At 40.2% G+C, this 16,108-nt stretch overlaps 1 protein-coding gene across 3 annotated transcripts in view; it reads right to left on the bottom strand.

The window, feature by feature from the left end:
* RANBP17 (RAN binding protein 17) overlaps positions 1–16,108 on the bottom strand; it is a 271,780-nt gene that overhangs the window by 62,456 nt on the left and 193,216 nt on the right. For all 3 annotated transcript variants that reach the window (XM_030572154.1, XM_030572155.1, XM_030572157.1), the window contains 2 exons: positions 15,789–15,896; positions 11,858–11,940 (listed from right to left, as the gene is read on the bottom strand). In XM_030572154.1, coding sequence (XP_030428014.1) covers positions 11,858–11,940; positions 15,789–15,896 — 191 coding nt within the window. The remainder of the gene's footprint in view (positions 1–11,857; positions 11,941–15,788; positions 15,897–16,108) is intronic.

Below are 16,108 nucleotides of genomic sequence, written 5' to 3'. Positions count from 1 at the left end.
GTAGATAAATAAAAACAGCATATTGAAAGTATTATTTTTATGTCAGTCTCTTATAACAGAGAGGTAGAGGTGTTACTAAAAATGTAAAGAAACCACAAAACAAAGTAATAGATGCTCCCAAAATGCACTGGAAAACAGTTCTTCTTCAGCTTAGAACCTAAGAACATATAACAAGGAGATTTACAGCTTATCTACACAGGGACATCCAGGAAGGTTAACCTGAATTAACAGAAGGTGTGATTCTGAAGTGGATTAGTTAAAATGAATTACAAAGTGAATTGAGCTAAAGCAAATTAAGGCCACTCCAATTTTGAATAATAGCATTCACACATGGATTTAATGCAGTTTAATTAATGTAGTTCAAATTCACATCTTTAATTAATTTGGATTAACTTTCCTGGATGTCCCTATGTAGACAAGCCCTAAGAATTAGACATGTCTATACAGAACTACAAGTGAAATTCAATGACCGAATATTCCTAAGAATGGTGGACTTCACTGTCCCTAAATCCTGTCAAATTCCCCCACTGACAGAAATTTTTTTAATTATTTGTATTCGTGAGGATTTTTATCATTCAGTCATACTGGCTACAAGGGATACAACACAGTATCTTTTGCCAGACTAACTATGGAGTGTTACAATGAGAGTTTACCTCTCAAGCAGGAGTCTAAGCCAAGTCCAAATGAATGTAGGATTGTTTTTTTTCACACCACTTCAGTCACTGCATTCTATCACAAAGTCTGCTTAAACTAAATTGCCTTTGCCAGAGTACCCATGTCAGTGACAAGGTATTGTAATGGAGATTTTAGTTGCTGGTGCCACAGCATTCACAGCACAGCAACTGGTAAACAGACTTAACAGTATGTATCCATTTATTTAGGGTCTGACTTTCAGAAGTACCATGCACCCACAATTGCAGTTAAAGACAACAGGAGTTGAAGATACTCACTACCTCTGGAAGTGAGGTCCTTAGGCGTTTATACCATACTCTTCATTGCAATATGTAAGATATCCCTATATACCAATCTGCCATTACATAGGACACTACAGAGAGTGTTCCACTTAGAGTGAAGTGGAGAGAAGAGATATATAAATCTGCAAACACGCTCCCTTTTTTACTTGAACACATAATTCTTATAGAATACAGAAATACAGAATGCAGCACGTGTTTGTGTATATACAGCAGTCCATAAACATGCCAATCCACCTAAAATGCAAGTTGTGAGTGGAAAAAAGTGTACAGTCCTCCCAAATGAATGTTCAGAAAAGTCATTCATGTTTAAGAAATAAGACAAGAGTGAAAGTGCATTTCCAGACAGCAAATGCATGGTTGACGTAACGGTACTGTAGGAGAAACAAGGCCCGAGGCAATAGTTTTTCATTGCCAGAGGAAGGTCACATTTTCTTAGACATGCAGTGTGTATATTTAAAAAAAGGAAAGAATCACATGCCAGACAGCTTTGATCAAGGAGCTCCAGACTGAGGAAACCAAAGAGTTGTAATAATAATCACCAGTGCAGCACACTTAGGTACTGGTGAAAAAAGCGGACTGGCATCAGATGACCTCAGCTGCTGCTTGTGCATTGCAGGGTTGACCAGACAGAGAGACAGCTTGTACCGAGGTTTTGAATTGATTTATAGATCAAGAGGATCCTCAGTGTAACTGAGCCATGATCTGGAATTTTCCTGTTATTAGTTTGGTGCCGGTCAGAATTCTAAAAGCAGAATTTTTACCAACTGGATATAGATATGTCTCTGTGACTGAGGATATCATTATCTGAGAGGAATAGAGAAAAAGTCTGTATTAACATAATCCCTCATTTCACCTACTGATGTAAATCACACTATAACTAAGTTTATTTCCACATTTATACAAAATATGCATCTGTGTTGCCAATTTTTGCAATTATATCATTAGTCTTGTGTTGTATGGTGTTTTTCTTAAAGCTCCACTTCATAAAATCATGTTGCTATACAAGACTCTCAACTTCTGTTAAAAAAAAAAAATGTTAACAAGGGGTGTAATCCTTCAAAGGACAGGACAGGGATTTAGATACTCCAGTTAGCCGGAGATCTCTAATAATAATTTATATAGTGCTTTACACACTCATATAACCGTAGAGACATGAACTAATTAATTCTCTCTCTCTCGAAGTAGCATTATCCCTATTTTACAGATTGGGAAACTGACAAAAAGGTGATCTGGATTGGCCAAGACCACGCAGTGAGTCTCTGCCAGAGCTAGGATAAGAATCCCAAACTCTGGATTCCCAGTCCTTTGCTCATTGCCCCAGAGAACAACACCTGCCCCCTTCCAAAGACTCAGAAGTATACCCCTAAATGTTAAAGAAATGTCAATTGAATGATAAAATCCTATGGACTAAAGTTTAGTTACTCTGAGATAGAGTGCCTCCATTGCATCTTGTTAAAAATAAATTAAAATTGCTCTTAGTTTTGTTGCCATAAAAAGTCAATACTGGCCAACATATGAGATTCCACAGCATTTCCCTATACTTAAAATGTCAGACACTATCTTGTGGTGACTGGTGATAAATGGTGGCATTTTAATAGTGATGATTGTAAGCCAATTTATTTTAGTCTCTTGAAATGGCTTTACTGCCCGTTATAACAAACTAAATCGGAGAAATACCAAATTGTGTTGGCAAGGTTCACTGTAATCCAGAAACCTTCACCTGCATGTTTTTGTCCTGTAGAATGATTCAAACATTTTCAAACATGTTGGGAAAACCTTAGTTACCTTTAAACATGCCTATAATCATGTTAGTCTCTCTTTGGCATAGTAGGACCCACATCTCCTTTATTAACATTTTCAAAAGGAGACAAAATGAAAATGAAGAAAGAAGGGTTACTTATCCTACAGTAACTGTGGTTCTTCAAGATGTGTTGTCCACACAGATTACCCCAATTACTCATACAAGAAAAGAGAAGTTAATGATTTCCCAATCTGTCATAATCAGTCTTTGAAAAGATCATTATTGCCTTCCAGAGCCCTTTCAACGCTGCTAACGACTATATGGACAGTTATTAAAAACTACAAAATAACGTGGATACTGTGATGCTGGCAGAGAAGGTGCCAGCTCATGCCAAAGTTCCCATGAACACTGACAGATATTTAACTGGAACCTGTTTGGCTCACCAGTGTGTTAGTATTATTAAACTAGGTATTAGAATTGTAAGAATATGTTTTAGTGATTAGACTTTATTGAATGTTTGTGAGTTGCTGCATACATTGAGCTCACTAATAACATCTGTAACCAGTTTCTATTACTTTTTGAAATTTAAGATTGGAACTCATTTGCGTGTAGATATGTTTACCTGCTTTAACTTTGCAAATAACTTCCTTATTTCCTTTCCTAGTTAATATATCTTTAGATAGTTTATTATAGGATTGGCTACGGTATGAAATCTAAAGTGCAACTGACCTGGGGTAAGCAGACTGGAGTACCCAAGGATACCATCTGTGACTCCATGTTAAGACTGTTATAGTGCCTGAGGGGTTTACACTTGATAATTGGTTGGCAAAATCTAAGTGCAGAACTCACAACCAATTTGGGGTTCATACCCTGGTTCTTAACAGTCTGCCCTGAGGTCTTGAGCACTCATGGTCTTGAGCACTGCAGGACAGCTTGGCAGATAAATACTATGGTACTTGGAAATCTTGTCATAATTATTTGAAATAATCAAATCTATCTTAACATATATTATTTATGGCAGATTCATAGATTCCAAGGCCAGGAAAGACACTGTGATCATCTAGTCTGACCTCTTGTATAACACAAGTCATAGAACTAGAAACATTGAGGCTTTGTCTCATCTTCCATCATAGCATCTTCAGGAATAGGGAGAGGTAACTGTCCCAATGGGGGTTCCAGTAATCTCTTCAACTCTACTACTAATCTTAAATCTGGTACTGCCTTAGGCCTTTCCTTTGAATAGCACAGCTCTTGTCTAGCAAGACCCGGAAGACATTAGATTCCTTCTGGCAAGGGCTGACAATCTTCTGGGGGACTGAGAATTTATTGGGCTTCCCAGGTCCACCATAAAAGGTTTTTGGGACAGCAGCTAGCGAGTGAAGTTTTTTTCAGAATGTGGAGAAAAGTTACCATCAGTTATGAATGGAGCAGGGTGAGATCCAATAAAGATGGAGTAGATGAGAGGGCAAGGGTTACAAGGCATACGCCAATTGATGAGTTATCAATGACTAGGTGATTTTTCAAAATGAAAAAAAGGATGGTAAAAGTCGATTGAGTCAGGAAAAAATGGACAGCAGGATTGCACGGCGATCCAGGAAGAATGAGTCAACTAGGCTTAAAGCAACAACATAACTATCTAACTCTTTGATCATCAAGAGGAAGCACATAGCAATTAAATCTAAATTAAATGCATAGCTAATAGTATTTAGGATGCTTAAAAGTTTACCAGTTTTTATCTTTTCCTGAGCTGAAATGTTTTTTATTTTGTTTAATCACTCTCATAAATTTAGTTGAAAACAGGTTGGAAAAACCGTGGCAGCACACTAACTGATGTAGTTGAAAATAAAATGGTGGAGATGAGTTTATTAGAAATAAGATTTACTTGGAATCATTTTTCCTTCCCTAAATAAGTGCTTTCTGCAGTCTGCATATCCTGACTGCCTCTGTACACTACAAATCAAATGTGTAATTACATCTAAGTATCTTTTAACAAGAAGCCATGGAACACATACCAATTCCAGCCCCACAATGTAGCCGTAAGTGCAGTAAACACAAATTTAAAGACACACGTTTTGTTTCTTTAAAAAAAAAAGGATTTATATGGTCTTTCCTTAAAATAAAGTGCCATTACAAAAACTTAGTAACATTTCTTTCAAAATATGGATTGAATCCCAATATAGATAGCTGATGTCACGATGTTAGAGACCTGTTTTAATTGTGTGCATGTCTTGAGCTGGAAAGATGAGGCAACTTATAAATGTCTAAACAGTGCTCAAGAGTGAAGCTGTTATGGGCCCATTATGTTTTGGAGCTGCTGGAATATATTCTGGATACATGCAGTCACTCCAGAGCTATCAACCTGTAGCTTTGGATCAAACATCCAAAGAGTGTTTTCATTTCTGAAAAGAATACATAAAAAGTTGATAGAAGACACATACTACAAAGTAAAACACAGTTATTTACCCATGTTACAACTGTTGTTCTTTGAGATGTCGATGCAATCGTATTCCACTCAGGTGTGAGTGTGTTCAGGGCACCAAAGCTGGAGAAAGTCACCTAGCAGTACCCCATGGGTGATGATCATGTTTTTGCCTCATAGCTCCTCCCCAGCTATATAATTGCGGTGCACCCTATAGCTCCTTTGCACCAAACCCAGGTGCACAGGGTACAGAGTGTAGGTCATGGAATAAATGTCTGCATCCACATCTCGAAGAATAAGAGTTACAACACAGGTAGCTGTCTTTTCTTCTTCGAGTGGCTGCAGACATGTATTCCACTCAGGTGACTCACACGCCATTCACTAGGAGATGGGGCTCAGAATCTTTTTACACAGAGACCGTAGAACTGTCTTCTCAAAGTTTGCATTGGCCCCAGATTCCGTGGTTATAGTCTAATGTCTAGCAAAGGTTTCTACTTAGGATCATGTTACACCTCTGCAGATACCTATTATAGAAACATCTCTGAGAAACGCTAGTGCTGTTGCTTTAGTCTCATCAAACAAGCCTGTAATAACTTTGGAGGCACAATATGAGTTGTTCCATAAGCCATAGTAATACACATCATTATCCACTTAGCAATGGTCTGAGCTGAGACTGATTGTCCTTTCATTTGCTCAGTATAAGATACCAAGAGACGAGGTGACAAACAAAATGGTTTAGTCCTTTCTAGTTAAAATGCCAAACACCTTCTCACATCTAAAGTATGAAGGAATTGTTCTTTTGCACTCAAGTGTGGTTTGGGAAAAAAATACAGGTAAGTAAATAACCTGAATAAAGTAAAACTGAGATATCACTTTTAACAGAAATTTTGGATGTGGCGTTAAAGCTACTTCGTCTTTGAAGAACTGGGATCTGCCATTAAGGCTTGTAATTCACTGACTTGTAAGCCTACATTATAACTAACAAGAAGGCTGTCTCTTCTGGGATTGGAGCGCTAACAAGCATGTTGCTATCAGCTTGAACGGTGGACCCAACAGTGCCACAAGCACCGTATTACAGTCCCACGACACTATTTTCTTCACCGGTGGAAAAAGACGGACAATGCCTTTCAGAAAACTACCTACCATAGGATTTGAAAATACTGACTGTCACACAATCTGAAGGGCTCACAACTGTGTGCATCAACCTCAGAGCAGACTGCCAAAAAGCAGGGCAGAGATCCCAAACTGGGGTGTGTTCCAGAATTAAATTTCACCAACTTACTAACAAATGTGAACTCCTGAAGCACTATAACAGTCTTACGATGGGGTCCCCTTGGGCATTCCGGTCTATCTTGCCACCCAGGAAAGCTGAACTTGGTGATAGTTGGATGCTATACACGAAAGACTACAAAATATTCAGGTTGCTCCGAGTCCCAAGAGACCAGTCACTTATCCCAGGTCAATTTGTACCTTAGAGCTCACACCAAAGACAATGCTTGTAGCCAATTCTATAGTAAACTAAGAATTTATTAACTAGGAAAAAAGAAATGAGATAGTTATTATAAGATTAAGCAAGCAAATTTATATACACAAATGACTTACAGTCTATGGTTTTAAAAGATGACACAGTTGTAGTAATCTGTCAGATATGAATGTCTTTTAGGGATCTCTGTTTCTGTTTCACAGCTCTGGCCCTGTGAGAGTCCAAACAGCAAACAGATGAAAAATTTTCTTGTCAGATTTTTTTTCTTTCTTCCAGTATTCAAATTGATGGAACAAACCCTTCAACACTAGCCTCTTCATAGGTTTGAAGGGCCAATTAACAAAAGTCTTTGTATTGTGGTGTCTCACAATGGCCCATTTAGTTTTGATAGCCTTCTTGGTGAGCAGGAGATGATTCCTCCTGAAAGGTTCACAGTTTCAGAGCAAACATTTTTTACAGTTATAAAGCAAACACTTAAATATTACTTCACAGCATATGATTAAGATATCATAAGTGAGATTAATGCATGCAGCAATTTACAAGTATTTCATAAAGTCTGAACACTAAACACATTGGTATACATAAAATGCCCGTTTTAACTATGCTAACACACAGGTGAAAGACTGGATTCCAGCAGTGAATTTGTCAGTGCTTGGCTGAGGCCTAAAACCTTGGTGAGAGCTGGCACGTGGCTTGCCAGCCTGAGACCAACTTTCCCTGAATAAGAGGGTGGAAAGCTGAAATCCCAGCCAAATGAAATCTCAAGGAGCTAAGAGCCGGGTCCAAAGACTTCAAATGTAACCAGTAGTCCAGAAATTCTGAATCTAGACTGACATAGGATGAATTCTCTTTGAGATCGCCCAAATCAAAAACCTCTTCCACTTAAGACAAATAGATGACTTTCTACTAATAAGCAGAACTTCTTTAACTGCGTCTGAGCACTGAGTTTTCTCCTCATCCAGCAATGCAACATTCTTGAGGAAAGGTGTAGACTGTTCAGCACTGGATGAAGAATGTGGCCATGATGCCGAGTTAACAAGACATGGAGAAGAGGGAGAGACTTAGGAGGTCAAACTGACAGTGCATGGTTGGAGAACCAACATTGTTTTGGCCATGCTGGGACAATCCGGATCAGCTTGGTATGGTCCAATCTGATTTTGAGGCTAACCTGAGGGATTAGAGGGATAGGGAGAAAAAGCATACTTCAGACTTGGACCCCAATTCAGATGAAATGCGGTGAGTGATCTCAGACTGAACCCTGCTCGGGAACTGAACTGATGACATTTCCTTATGTCCTTTGTCATGAATAGGTCGATGAAAGGGAGGCCCCATTCTTCGAAGAGGTCCCTGAGCACTGTTTTTTAGCCACCGCTCGTAATTGTCCGAGAAGGTACTGCTGAGGTGCTTGGCTAGCTGATTCTGAGAACCTAGTAAGTGAGCTGCTACCAGCATGACATTTTCTTTGACACTTGTTGACACTGTATATCACAGTGGTATTGTTCGTGACTATGTGCACCGTTGTTCCCTGGATGTGATCCAGAAAGGCCTGGCACATGTTATATATTGCCTGAAGCTCCAGTACATTGATATGAGAAGATGCTTCCTGTTCTGTCCACAATCCCTGATGCACTCTCCAGCCTATGGAAGAGGCAACGGTGATAAATATTCTTGTAGGCGTGTGTCAGACAAAGTGAATCCACTGACACACATTGTCCTGAATTGTTCACCACTGCAGGGAGTTCAGTATTTCCTGCGGTACTCACACAAGAACGTCTATTGAGTGGTAACTTGAATGCTGGACTAGTCTCAACAATTGCTGGAGAGTGCATGATGCAATTGGAGGCCCAGTCACAGACAATGAATTTTAAAGAATTAGGAGAAAGACCCTTGAACTTGTAGAGTCTGGTAGGGCCCAAATTAACTCGATTTTTTGGATAGGGTTCAGTGCTGATTTCTTTTTGTTCAGGATCAGCCTTAGCAGATTGAAAAGATCCAACTTGAATGGGATGTGACTGAGGACTTGCTTCTCAGACTTTCCTCTTACTAGCCAGTTATCCAAGTATGGAAAGACATGAATTCCATTCCTCTTGAGATGGGCAGCCATCATCATCACGCATTTGGTAAAGACACACGGAGCCAAGGACAGGCCAAAGGGGAGAACTGTGTATTGGCAATGATGATTGCCAACTAGGAATCTCAAGAACTTCCTGTGGCCCAGAAAGATCAACACATGAAAATAAGTGTGTTGGAGATCAAGAGCAGCAAACCAATTGCTACAATTCGGACCAGAAGGAATAGTAGCCAGAGCAACCATGCATAACTTGATATGTTTGATGTATCTGTAGAGATTGAGGAGATTGATGATAGGTCTCACTCCTCCCATGGACTTGCGGATTAGGAAATATCCGGAGTAGATGCCTCATCCAGCACATTGATGAGGGACCTCCTCTATAGCTCCCAGGGCACACAGAGAACGTGCTGAAAAGCAATTATTTGTGAGAGAGGTCCTTGAAAAGGGATGAGATTGGAGGGTTGGAGTGAGGAATAGATAGAAATTGTATGGCGTAACCCAAATGCAGTATCTTGGACCCATTTGTCCATGGCTATTATTTCCCAGCACTGTAGAAGTGGGTGAGCCTGTCCCCAAACTGAGGTGATGGGGTTAGGATGTTTACAACTGGTCTGCTGCTCCTGACATGCTAGTCAAATAGGCTCTCTGCCCTGTGATGGAGGGGGATGGAGTGGCTGAGTAAAACTAGACCCTGAAGACCTTCTCTTGTGAGATCTATTCCTTTCCTGGGGTAGCTTTGTCTTGGTTGGTAAGGTGTCTGTCTAAAATATCGCTGGGGAACAGTATTTCTGCTAATGTTGCCCAGTAAATTGGCATCTTTTTGAGGTTTGGGTATAAATTCCCAAAGACTGCATTTGTTGCACTCAACTTACAGAAGTCCCGCTCGTTTTATCTGAAAAGAGATATCAACCATTGAAAGGAAGGTCCTTTACACTCTGCAGTCCACCTGGAGATAATGATGAATTATGCAACCACAATGCTTTCCTCATCATGATTGCTGTAGCCATACCTCTGGAGGCTGTGTCATAAACAGATAGCTAAGGGTTAATGTCTCTTTCACCTGGAAAGGAGTAACCTGAAACACTTGACCAGAGGACCAATCAGGAAACAAGACTTTTTCAAATCTGGGTGGAGGGAAGTTTTGGGTGTGAGTTATTTGTTCTTTGTCTTGTGTCTGTGCCCTCTCGGCTATGAGAGTGATTTTTCTATCTCCTGGCTTTCTAATCTTCTGTTTCCAAGTTGTAAGTACGAAGATAGTAAGACAATAGGTTTATATTGTTTTTTTTTGTATTTACATATGTGTAGTTGCTGGAATGTTTAAATTGTATTCTTTTTGGATAAGGCTGTTTATTCATTTTTTTCTTTTAAGCAAATGACCCTGTATTTGTCACCTTAATACAGAGAGACCATTTTTATGTCCTTTTCTTTCTTTTTATATAAAGCTTTCTTTTTAAGACCTGTTGGAGTTTTTCTTTAGTGGGGACTCCAGGGAATTGAGTCTGTAGCTCACCAGGGAATTGGCGGGAGGAAGAAGTCAGGGGAAAAATCTCTTTGTGTTAGATTTACTAGCCTGACTTTGCATACCCTCTGGGTGAAGGGGAAAGAGAGATTAGCCCTCTCGGTACTTGTGTTTTCCAGGACTGGAAACAGGGAGGGTGGAGTCCCTCTGTTTAGATTCACAGAGCTTGCCTCTGTATATCTCTCCAGGAACTCAGGGAGGGAACACCTGGTGGGGAGGAGGGGGAAGGGAAATGGTTAATTCCCCTTTGTTGTGAGACTCAAGGAATCTGAGTCTTGGGGTCCCCCAGGAAAGGTTTTGGGGAGACCACAGTGAGCTAGGCACTGTATAAATCCCTGGCTGGTGGCAGCGTTATCAGGTCCAAGCTGGTAACTAAGCTTGGAGGTTTTCATGCTAACACCCATATTTTGGACGCTAAGGTCCAGATCTGGGAAAAATGTTATGACAGGCTGTGCCAGCTAAGTCTAGGGCCGACTGTAATGATGTCTTGGGCACCAGACTGTCCTCCGTTACAAATGCCTTGAAGTCCTCCCTAGAAGAATCATGCAATTGCTCCATGAATTTTGTCAGAGTCCCAATTTACAAAGTTATATCTTGAGAACAATGCCTGTTGATTTGCAGTTTCCATTTGTAGAGAGGGCAAATAAACTTTCCTGCCTATGAGACAGCCTCTTTGTCTCCTTGTCCTTGAGAGTGGATTTGCTCTTCTCTTGACATGATTTCTCACTGGCTGCTGACTGGCACCATGGCTGCTTGAGTACCCATGAGGGACCTCTGACCCGTTCCTTGGTATTGAGACAACATCAAAAGGCTGCCTCTGAGTTCTGCTGAGGAACACTGGTACTTTGAGGATCCAATGATGGCTGAGGGGCTGATCCCATCCTTGGTGCTAACGTACACCTCATGGCTTGCTCCATCAGGTGCTGCTTGAGCTTCAGATCTCTTGCTACCTGTGTCCTTTTCTTGAAAGACTTAGGGATAGAGCACCTGTACTTAATGTGCCCCTCTCCCAGGCACAACAAACACTGCATATGGGGATCATTACTTGGAATAGCCCCTTCTCCCTCCTGCCCATGATGGGCACGGTTTAAATCCCGGGGAAGGCATTCCACCAGGAAACAGCAGCTAACTAACCTAAGGTACTACTAAAAAACCACTAACTAATCATTTACAAGAAATTTTCAATAATTGAGAGAAACAAGGGGCAGTGTGAAGAAAAACTACCCAGAGCACTCCAACTCTAGCTGCGGGCAGTGAGAAGGAACTGAGGGGGGCTGGGGCAGTGCCTTTGTTATAGAGCCAGAGGAGGGGCTATGAGACAAAGGGAACAAGCACTGCCTCTACTGGTACTGCTAAGCAAATTTCTCTGGCTTTGGTGATCTGGGAGTACACACACTGAGTGGAATGCATGTGTGCAAGAAACAAATGATGTAAGTAGTGCACTCCACGGTCTATGAGTGTAATTGAGCTCCTAAGGTATGTATCAGACAAGGAGTACAGGATAATGTGCTGATATTGGCCATAACACTTCATACTCTTGTTAACTGTTCACAAATACATCAAGGCTCAAGGGAATGAAAGTAATAGGGCTTTTACCTCACAAAACAGTCAAAGAATTATACTGCAAAGAAAACATTAACAGATACCTACCATAAGTGCAAATCATTTTACTAGCCTCTCTGAAGAGAAGAATTCCATTAGGAGATGATACATCAAAATTTAAACGTTGTGACCTAAAAAATAACAGCAAAAATATTCACATTGTCATAGTGGGAAAAAATCAGCAACGTGCTCATTCCTAAAAGCAAACAAAAACTAGTGGTAATGCTGCAGAAAAGGATCTGGGGGTTAGAGTGGATCACAAATTGAACATGAGTCAAGAATGTGATGCAGTTAGGAAAAGGCTAATATCATTCTTAGTGGTATTAACAAGAATGTTGTATGTAAGACACAGGAGGTAACGTTTTACTAGGTGCTGCTGAGGCTTCAATTGGAGTAGTGTGTCCAACTCTGGGTGCGACACCTTAGGAGACATGTGGATAAGTTGTAGAGAATTCTGAGGAGAGCAACAATAATGACAACAGGTTTAGGAAACCGGACCTATGAGGAAAGGTTAAAAAATCTGGGTTTGATCAATCCTGAGAAAAAGAAAACTTAAGGGGAGACTGGGTAACAGTCTTCAAATATGTTAAAGGATGTTCTAAAGAGGACATTGATCTATTCTCCATGTCCACTGGAAGTAGGACAAGAAGTAATGGGCTTAATCTGCGGCAAGGGAGATTTAGGTTAGATATTAGGAAAAACTTTCTAACTCTAAGGGTAGTTAAGCGGTGGAACAGGCTTCTAAGCAAGGTTGGGGAGTCCCCAACAGGTTGGATAAACACCGGTCAAGGATGGTCTAGGTTTACTTGGTCCTGTCTCAGCACAGAGGGCTGGACTTGATGACTTCTCAAGAGGGCTGGACTTGATAACTTCTCAAGATTTCTACCAGCCCTACATTTCTATGATTCTAATAATAATAAGCTTTTGCAGTTCAGAGGAATGCTACAAATTCTTCCTAATACAAACAATTAATTTATACTCTTACCTTAACTACTATATCCCAATAGTTTATTTCATCATTAATTCCCACTACAAATTCAATTATATAAATGCATCCTCTCCATGGTGGGGTAATGTGCACTTACGGGGGTGTGATTTCTAAAGCGCACAAATGTGCTATGCATTAATTGGTCCATGTAGACCCTTGTTAGTGTGCACTAAAGTGTTAAAGCACACTCAGGAGCCTTTACTGCACACCAGCAGGATCTACATGGACCAATTAATGCTAAACATGTAAGTGTGCTTTTGACTGTAAGTGGGCATTACCCCATCTTGCAGAGAAGCCCAAATGTAAGCCAGATGCAAGAGTGCAGTTCATAACGAGCATATACACATGCTTATGCATATACTTAGACCTGAAAGAGATCACACCATAGACAAGTCTCACCTCTACTTGTGCTGGTATACCATCTCCATAGGCCAGAAAAAGCTACTGTGTACTCAATATGGATATAACTACTGGAGGGCAAACAAAGTTTTCATCAATGCCCTCCCCTGGGAGAATCCCAGGAGAAAGGTAGCTTTAAGGTACAAATTTCAAAAGCCCCTAAGTGATTTTGAAGACTAAGCCCCATTTTCAGAAGTGACTTAGCACTAAGGTTTCTAAGTCTAATTGCAAGTCAACAAGAGCCTATAAATCACTTATGAAAATGAGACTAGGGTCTTGTGAACTACTTCACTTTGAAACAAGAGTAGATCAAAGAGAACTAGGAACTTTCAGTGGATGGTAGCAGAGTCCACGTGGACTGCCAGTGGATGTCAGGTTACTGTAATGTAGATTTACACCACAGTTTGACATGCACTAACGGTTCATCTACACAGCCTTAGGCTCCTACGTCACTTATGCAAATTTTACTCTTAATCTTAATTGGGAACTGCATAGGAGCCCTGCCACTGAATGCACTGAATCAGAGCATCCCTTGGCTGCCCTAGTTGTGTGCCAGTAGGGGTTCTTGTAGGACCCCTAATGCAAAGGAAGTTGTGGGTACCTTGCTTTGCTGCAATCCACATTTTTCTGCCAGGATCCTTATTTACAGGGTCCATTTGGTGCAAATTTCGGGGTAAATCTAGCTGCTTATACCCTAATTTATGAGAAGAAAACATATGTACACTGCACAAAACATTTGTGTATTCTACAAGCACAAAAATGACGGCTGACTAGCAGTGGCAAAAAACCAAAACCAAACACATCTCAAAATCACAGCAGCATAATGAACATACTGATACTCCACAACATATTTTAATCCTGTAATAGTGTACTGTCTAATGCATTTTAACCTGTAAAAGCTAAGGCAGCACACAAAGAAGAAATCCATCCCAAGTGATGTTCTCTTAAGCAAACAATGCAGATTTTCTAAATTCCAGTAGATGGAGGAATAGCAAGAATATGGAAAGTAGTTTGAAAAGCTGTCCCTCGCATGAGATTTATGTTCTAGCATCACTTTGCTTTTGTTTAGTTTTATTGGTGTTTTTATAAGTTCTTTCTTTACTACCTTATTTCTGCAGCACTGTTAAATAGTCTATAGAATATGGTGTAACAGGTATCAGAGATTAAACTTTTAAAAGTACTTTATTACACTCTTACCATGATAAAAAGAGGAAATTAACCTACACAAACAATAGGTAATGTCACAGCAAGCCAATCCACAAATGCAAAACACACTGAGAACTGACCTGGAAGGTCTGTGCTGATATTCAGGGCTTAAATTCCAGTGATACTCACTAATTTTCTTGGGGGCAGAGTTGAATTTTGTAGAGCCAGTGGTCCAGTACTCAGTTAAGCAATTTTTGTTTTGTTTTAAACAGTTTTTAATCTGTTTTCTTTTAAAGATGAACTTGCAAGTGAAAAACAGAAACTGAGGAAAGCACAGATTTCCCTGATGAAAGCCTCATCTATACAGGTCATGGGGGTCTCCAGCAGAGAATCATTCTAATCCCCCTGCTCCCTTTCATTTTCCCCTTCCAATGTCTCTTGTCCCTTTGGGCAATCCTCTTACCATCCACAAATTCCATGAGGGTATCACAAAATGCTCTGGTTCTGTGGCATTACAAATAACAGAAGACTCACTTAGGGTATGTCTACACTGCAATTCAAAACCTGCAGCTGGCTTGGGCTAAGGGGCTGTTTAATTGTGGTGTAGACATTTGGGCTCGAGCTGAAGACTGGGCTCTAGCGCACCTCCAACGTGGGAGGGTCTCAGAGCTTGGGCTACAGTGGAATGTCTACACTGCAATTAAACAGCGCGAGACCCATGAGCCCCAGTCAGCTGGCACAGACCAGCCATGGATTCTTAACTGCAATGTAGACATAGCCTGAAATACATGCAATCCAAGGTATTTACATCAGATCAGATAATCATTCTGGGATCTCTTCCATGATCCAGCAAGTGCCAAGAGGATTTCATAGACGGGAAAAAGTTATATAAAAGTTGGTTAGAAATACTGTTGTCCTAGAGGCCTTTCTTCCCCAGTCTGAATAAGTGAAGCATTCAGCATACAAATGTACGTGGAAATTGTATTTTCTTTGGAGGGGAACTGAAAAAGTAAGTTATAAATGTTTAAAACCACAAAGCACATTTAGTGTTACTTAGAGGTTGCAGGGAACACAAGACTGAAATTAGACAATGAACCATTTTCAGTGATCTCCATTAAAAAGTCAACATTTAACTATGGTTACCACATCGACGCATCTGAGTTATTTCAGTCTATTTTGAATAGTAAATACATGCAGTGTCACAGATTATCCTATGTTGCATCATTAAGAGTTGACTTTTTAATGGTTACCATTGTAGCAAATTTAAGCAAGAACACTGGTGGAGCTGTGATCTCTCTAGTTCTTTTTCCATAGCACAGTCCGAAAAGACATTAGAGAGAAAGTTAAGAAAGTCAGGACACCTCCATAAATGGGCATGATATAAAAATGTAGACAGAACAAAGTAAGTGCCACTTATTGTTTACCCAGCTCTCACATGCTTGTTACCTGTTTTGCAGAAGCTCTGCCATAAGCTTCAAGATAGGAGTTGTACATGCTGCTTCACGATACCACAGCTCAATAGCTCTTTGTAGAATGGGAAGGTATGATGTGTATCTTTCATAAAACGAGTTAAAGAATGTAAATGCCAAAAATTAATATTTTTCAGCTTAACGTTAGCTCAACGCTACTATGGTAAGTTGGTGAGGCAGGTACAGAACTATGCCAGTTTACCCTAGATGAGGCTCTGGACCCATACATCCAAGTTTGTCAGTGCCTGGAAGAATAAATCCCTTGGAAATAAAAAAAATTAAGTACAAAATAGGTAA

Source organism: Gopherus evgoodei, chromosome 8, assembly GCF_007399415.2.
Source record: "Gopherus evgoodei ecotype Sinaloan lineage chromosome 8, rGopEvg1_v1.p, whole genome shotgun sequence".
Classification (NCBI taxonomy): domain Eukaryota; kingdom Metazoa; phylum Chordata; order Testudines; family Testudinidae; genus Gopherus; species Gopherus evgoodei.
This window is presented reverse-complemented; position numbering and strand designations above follow the sequence as displayed.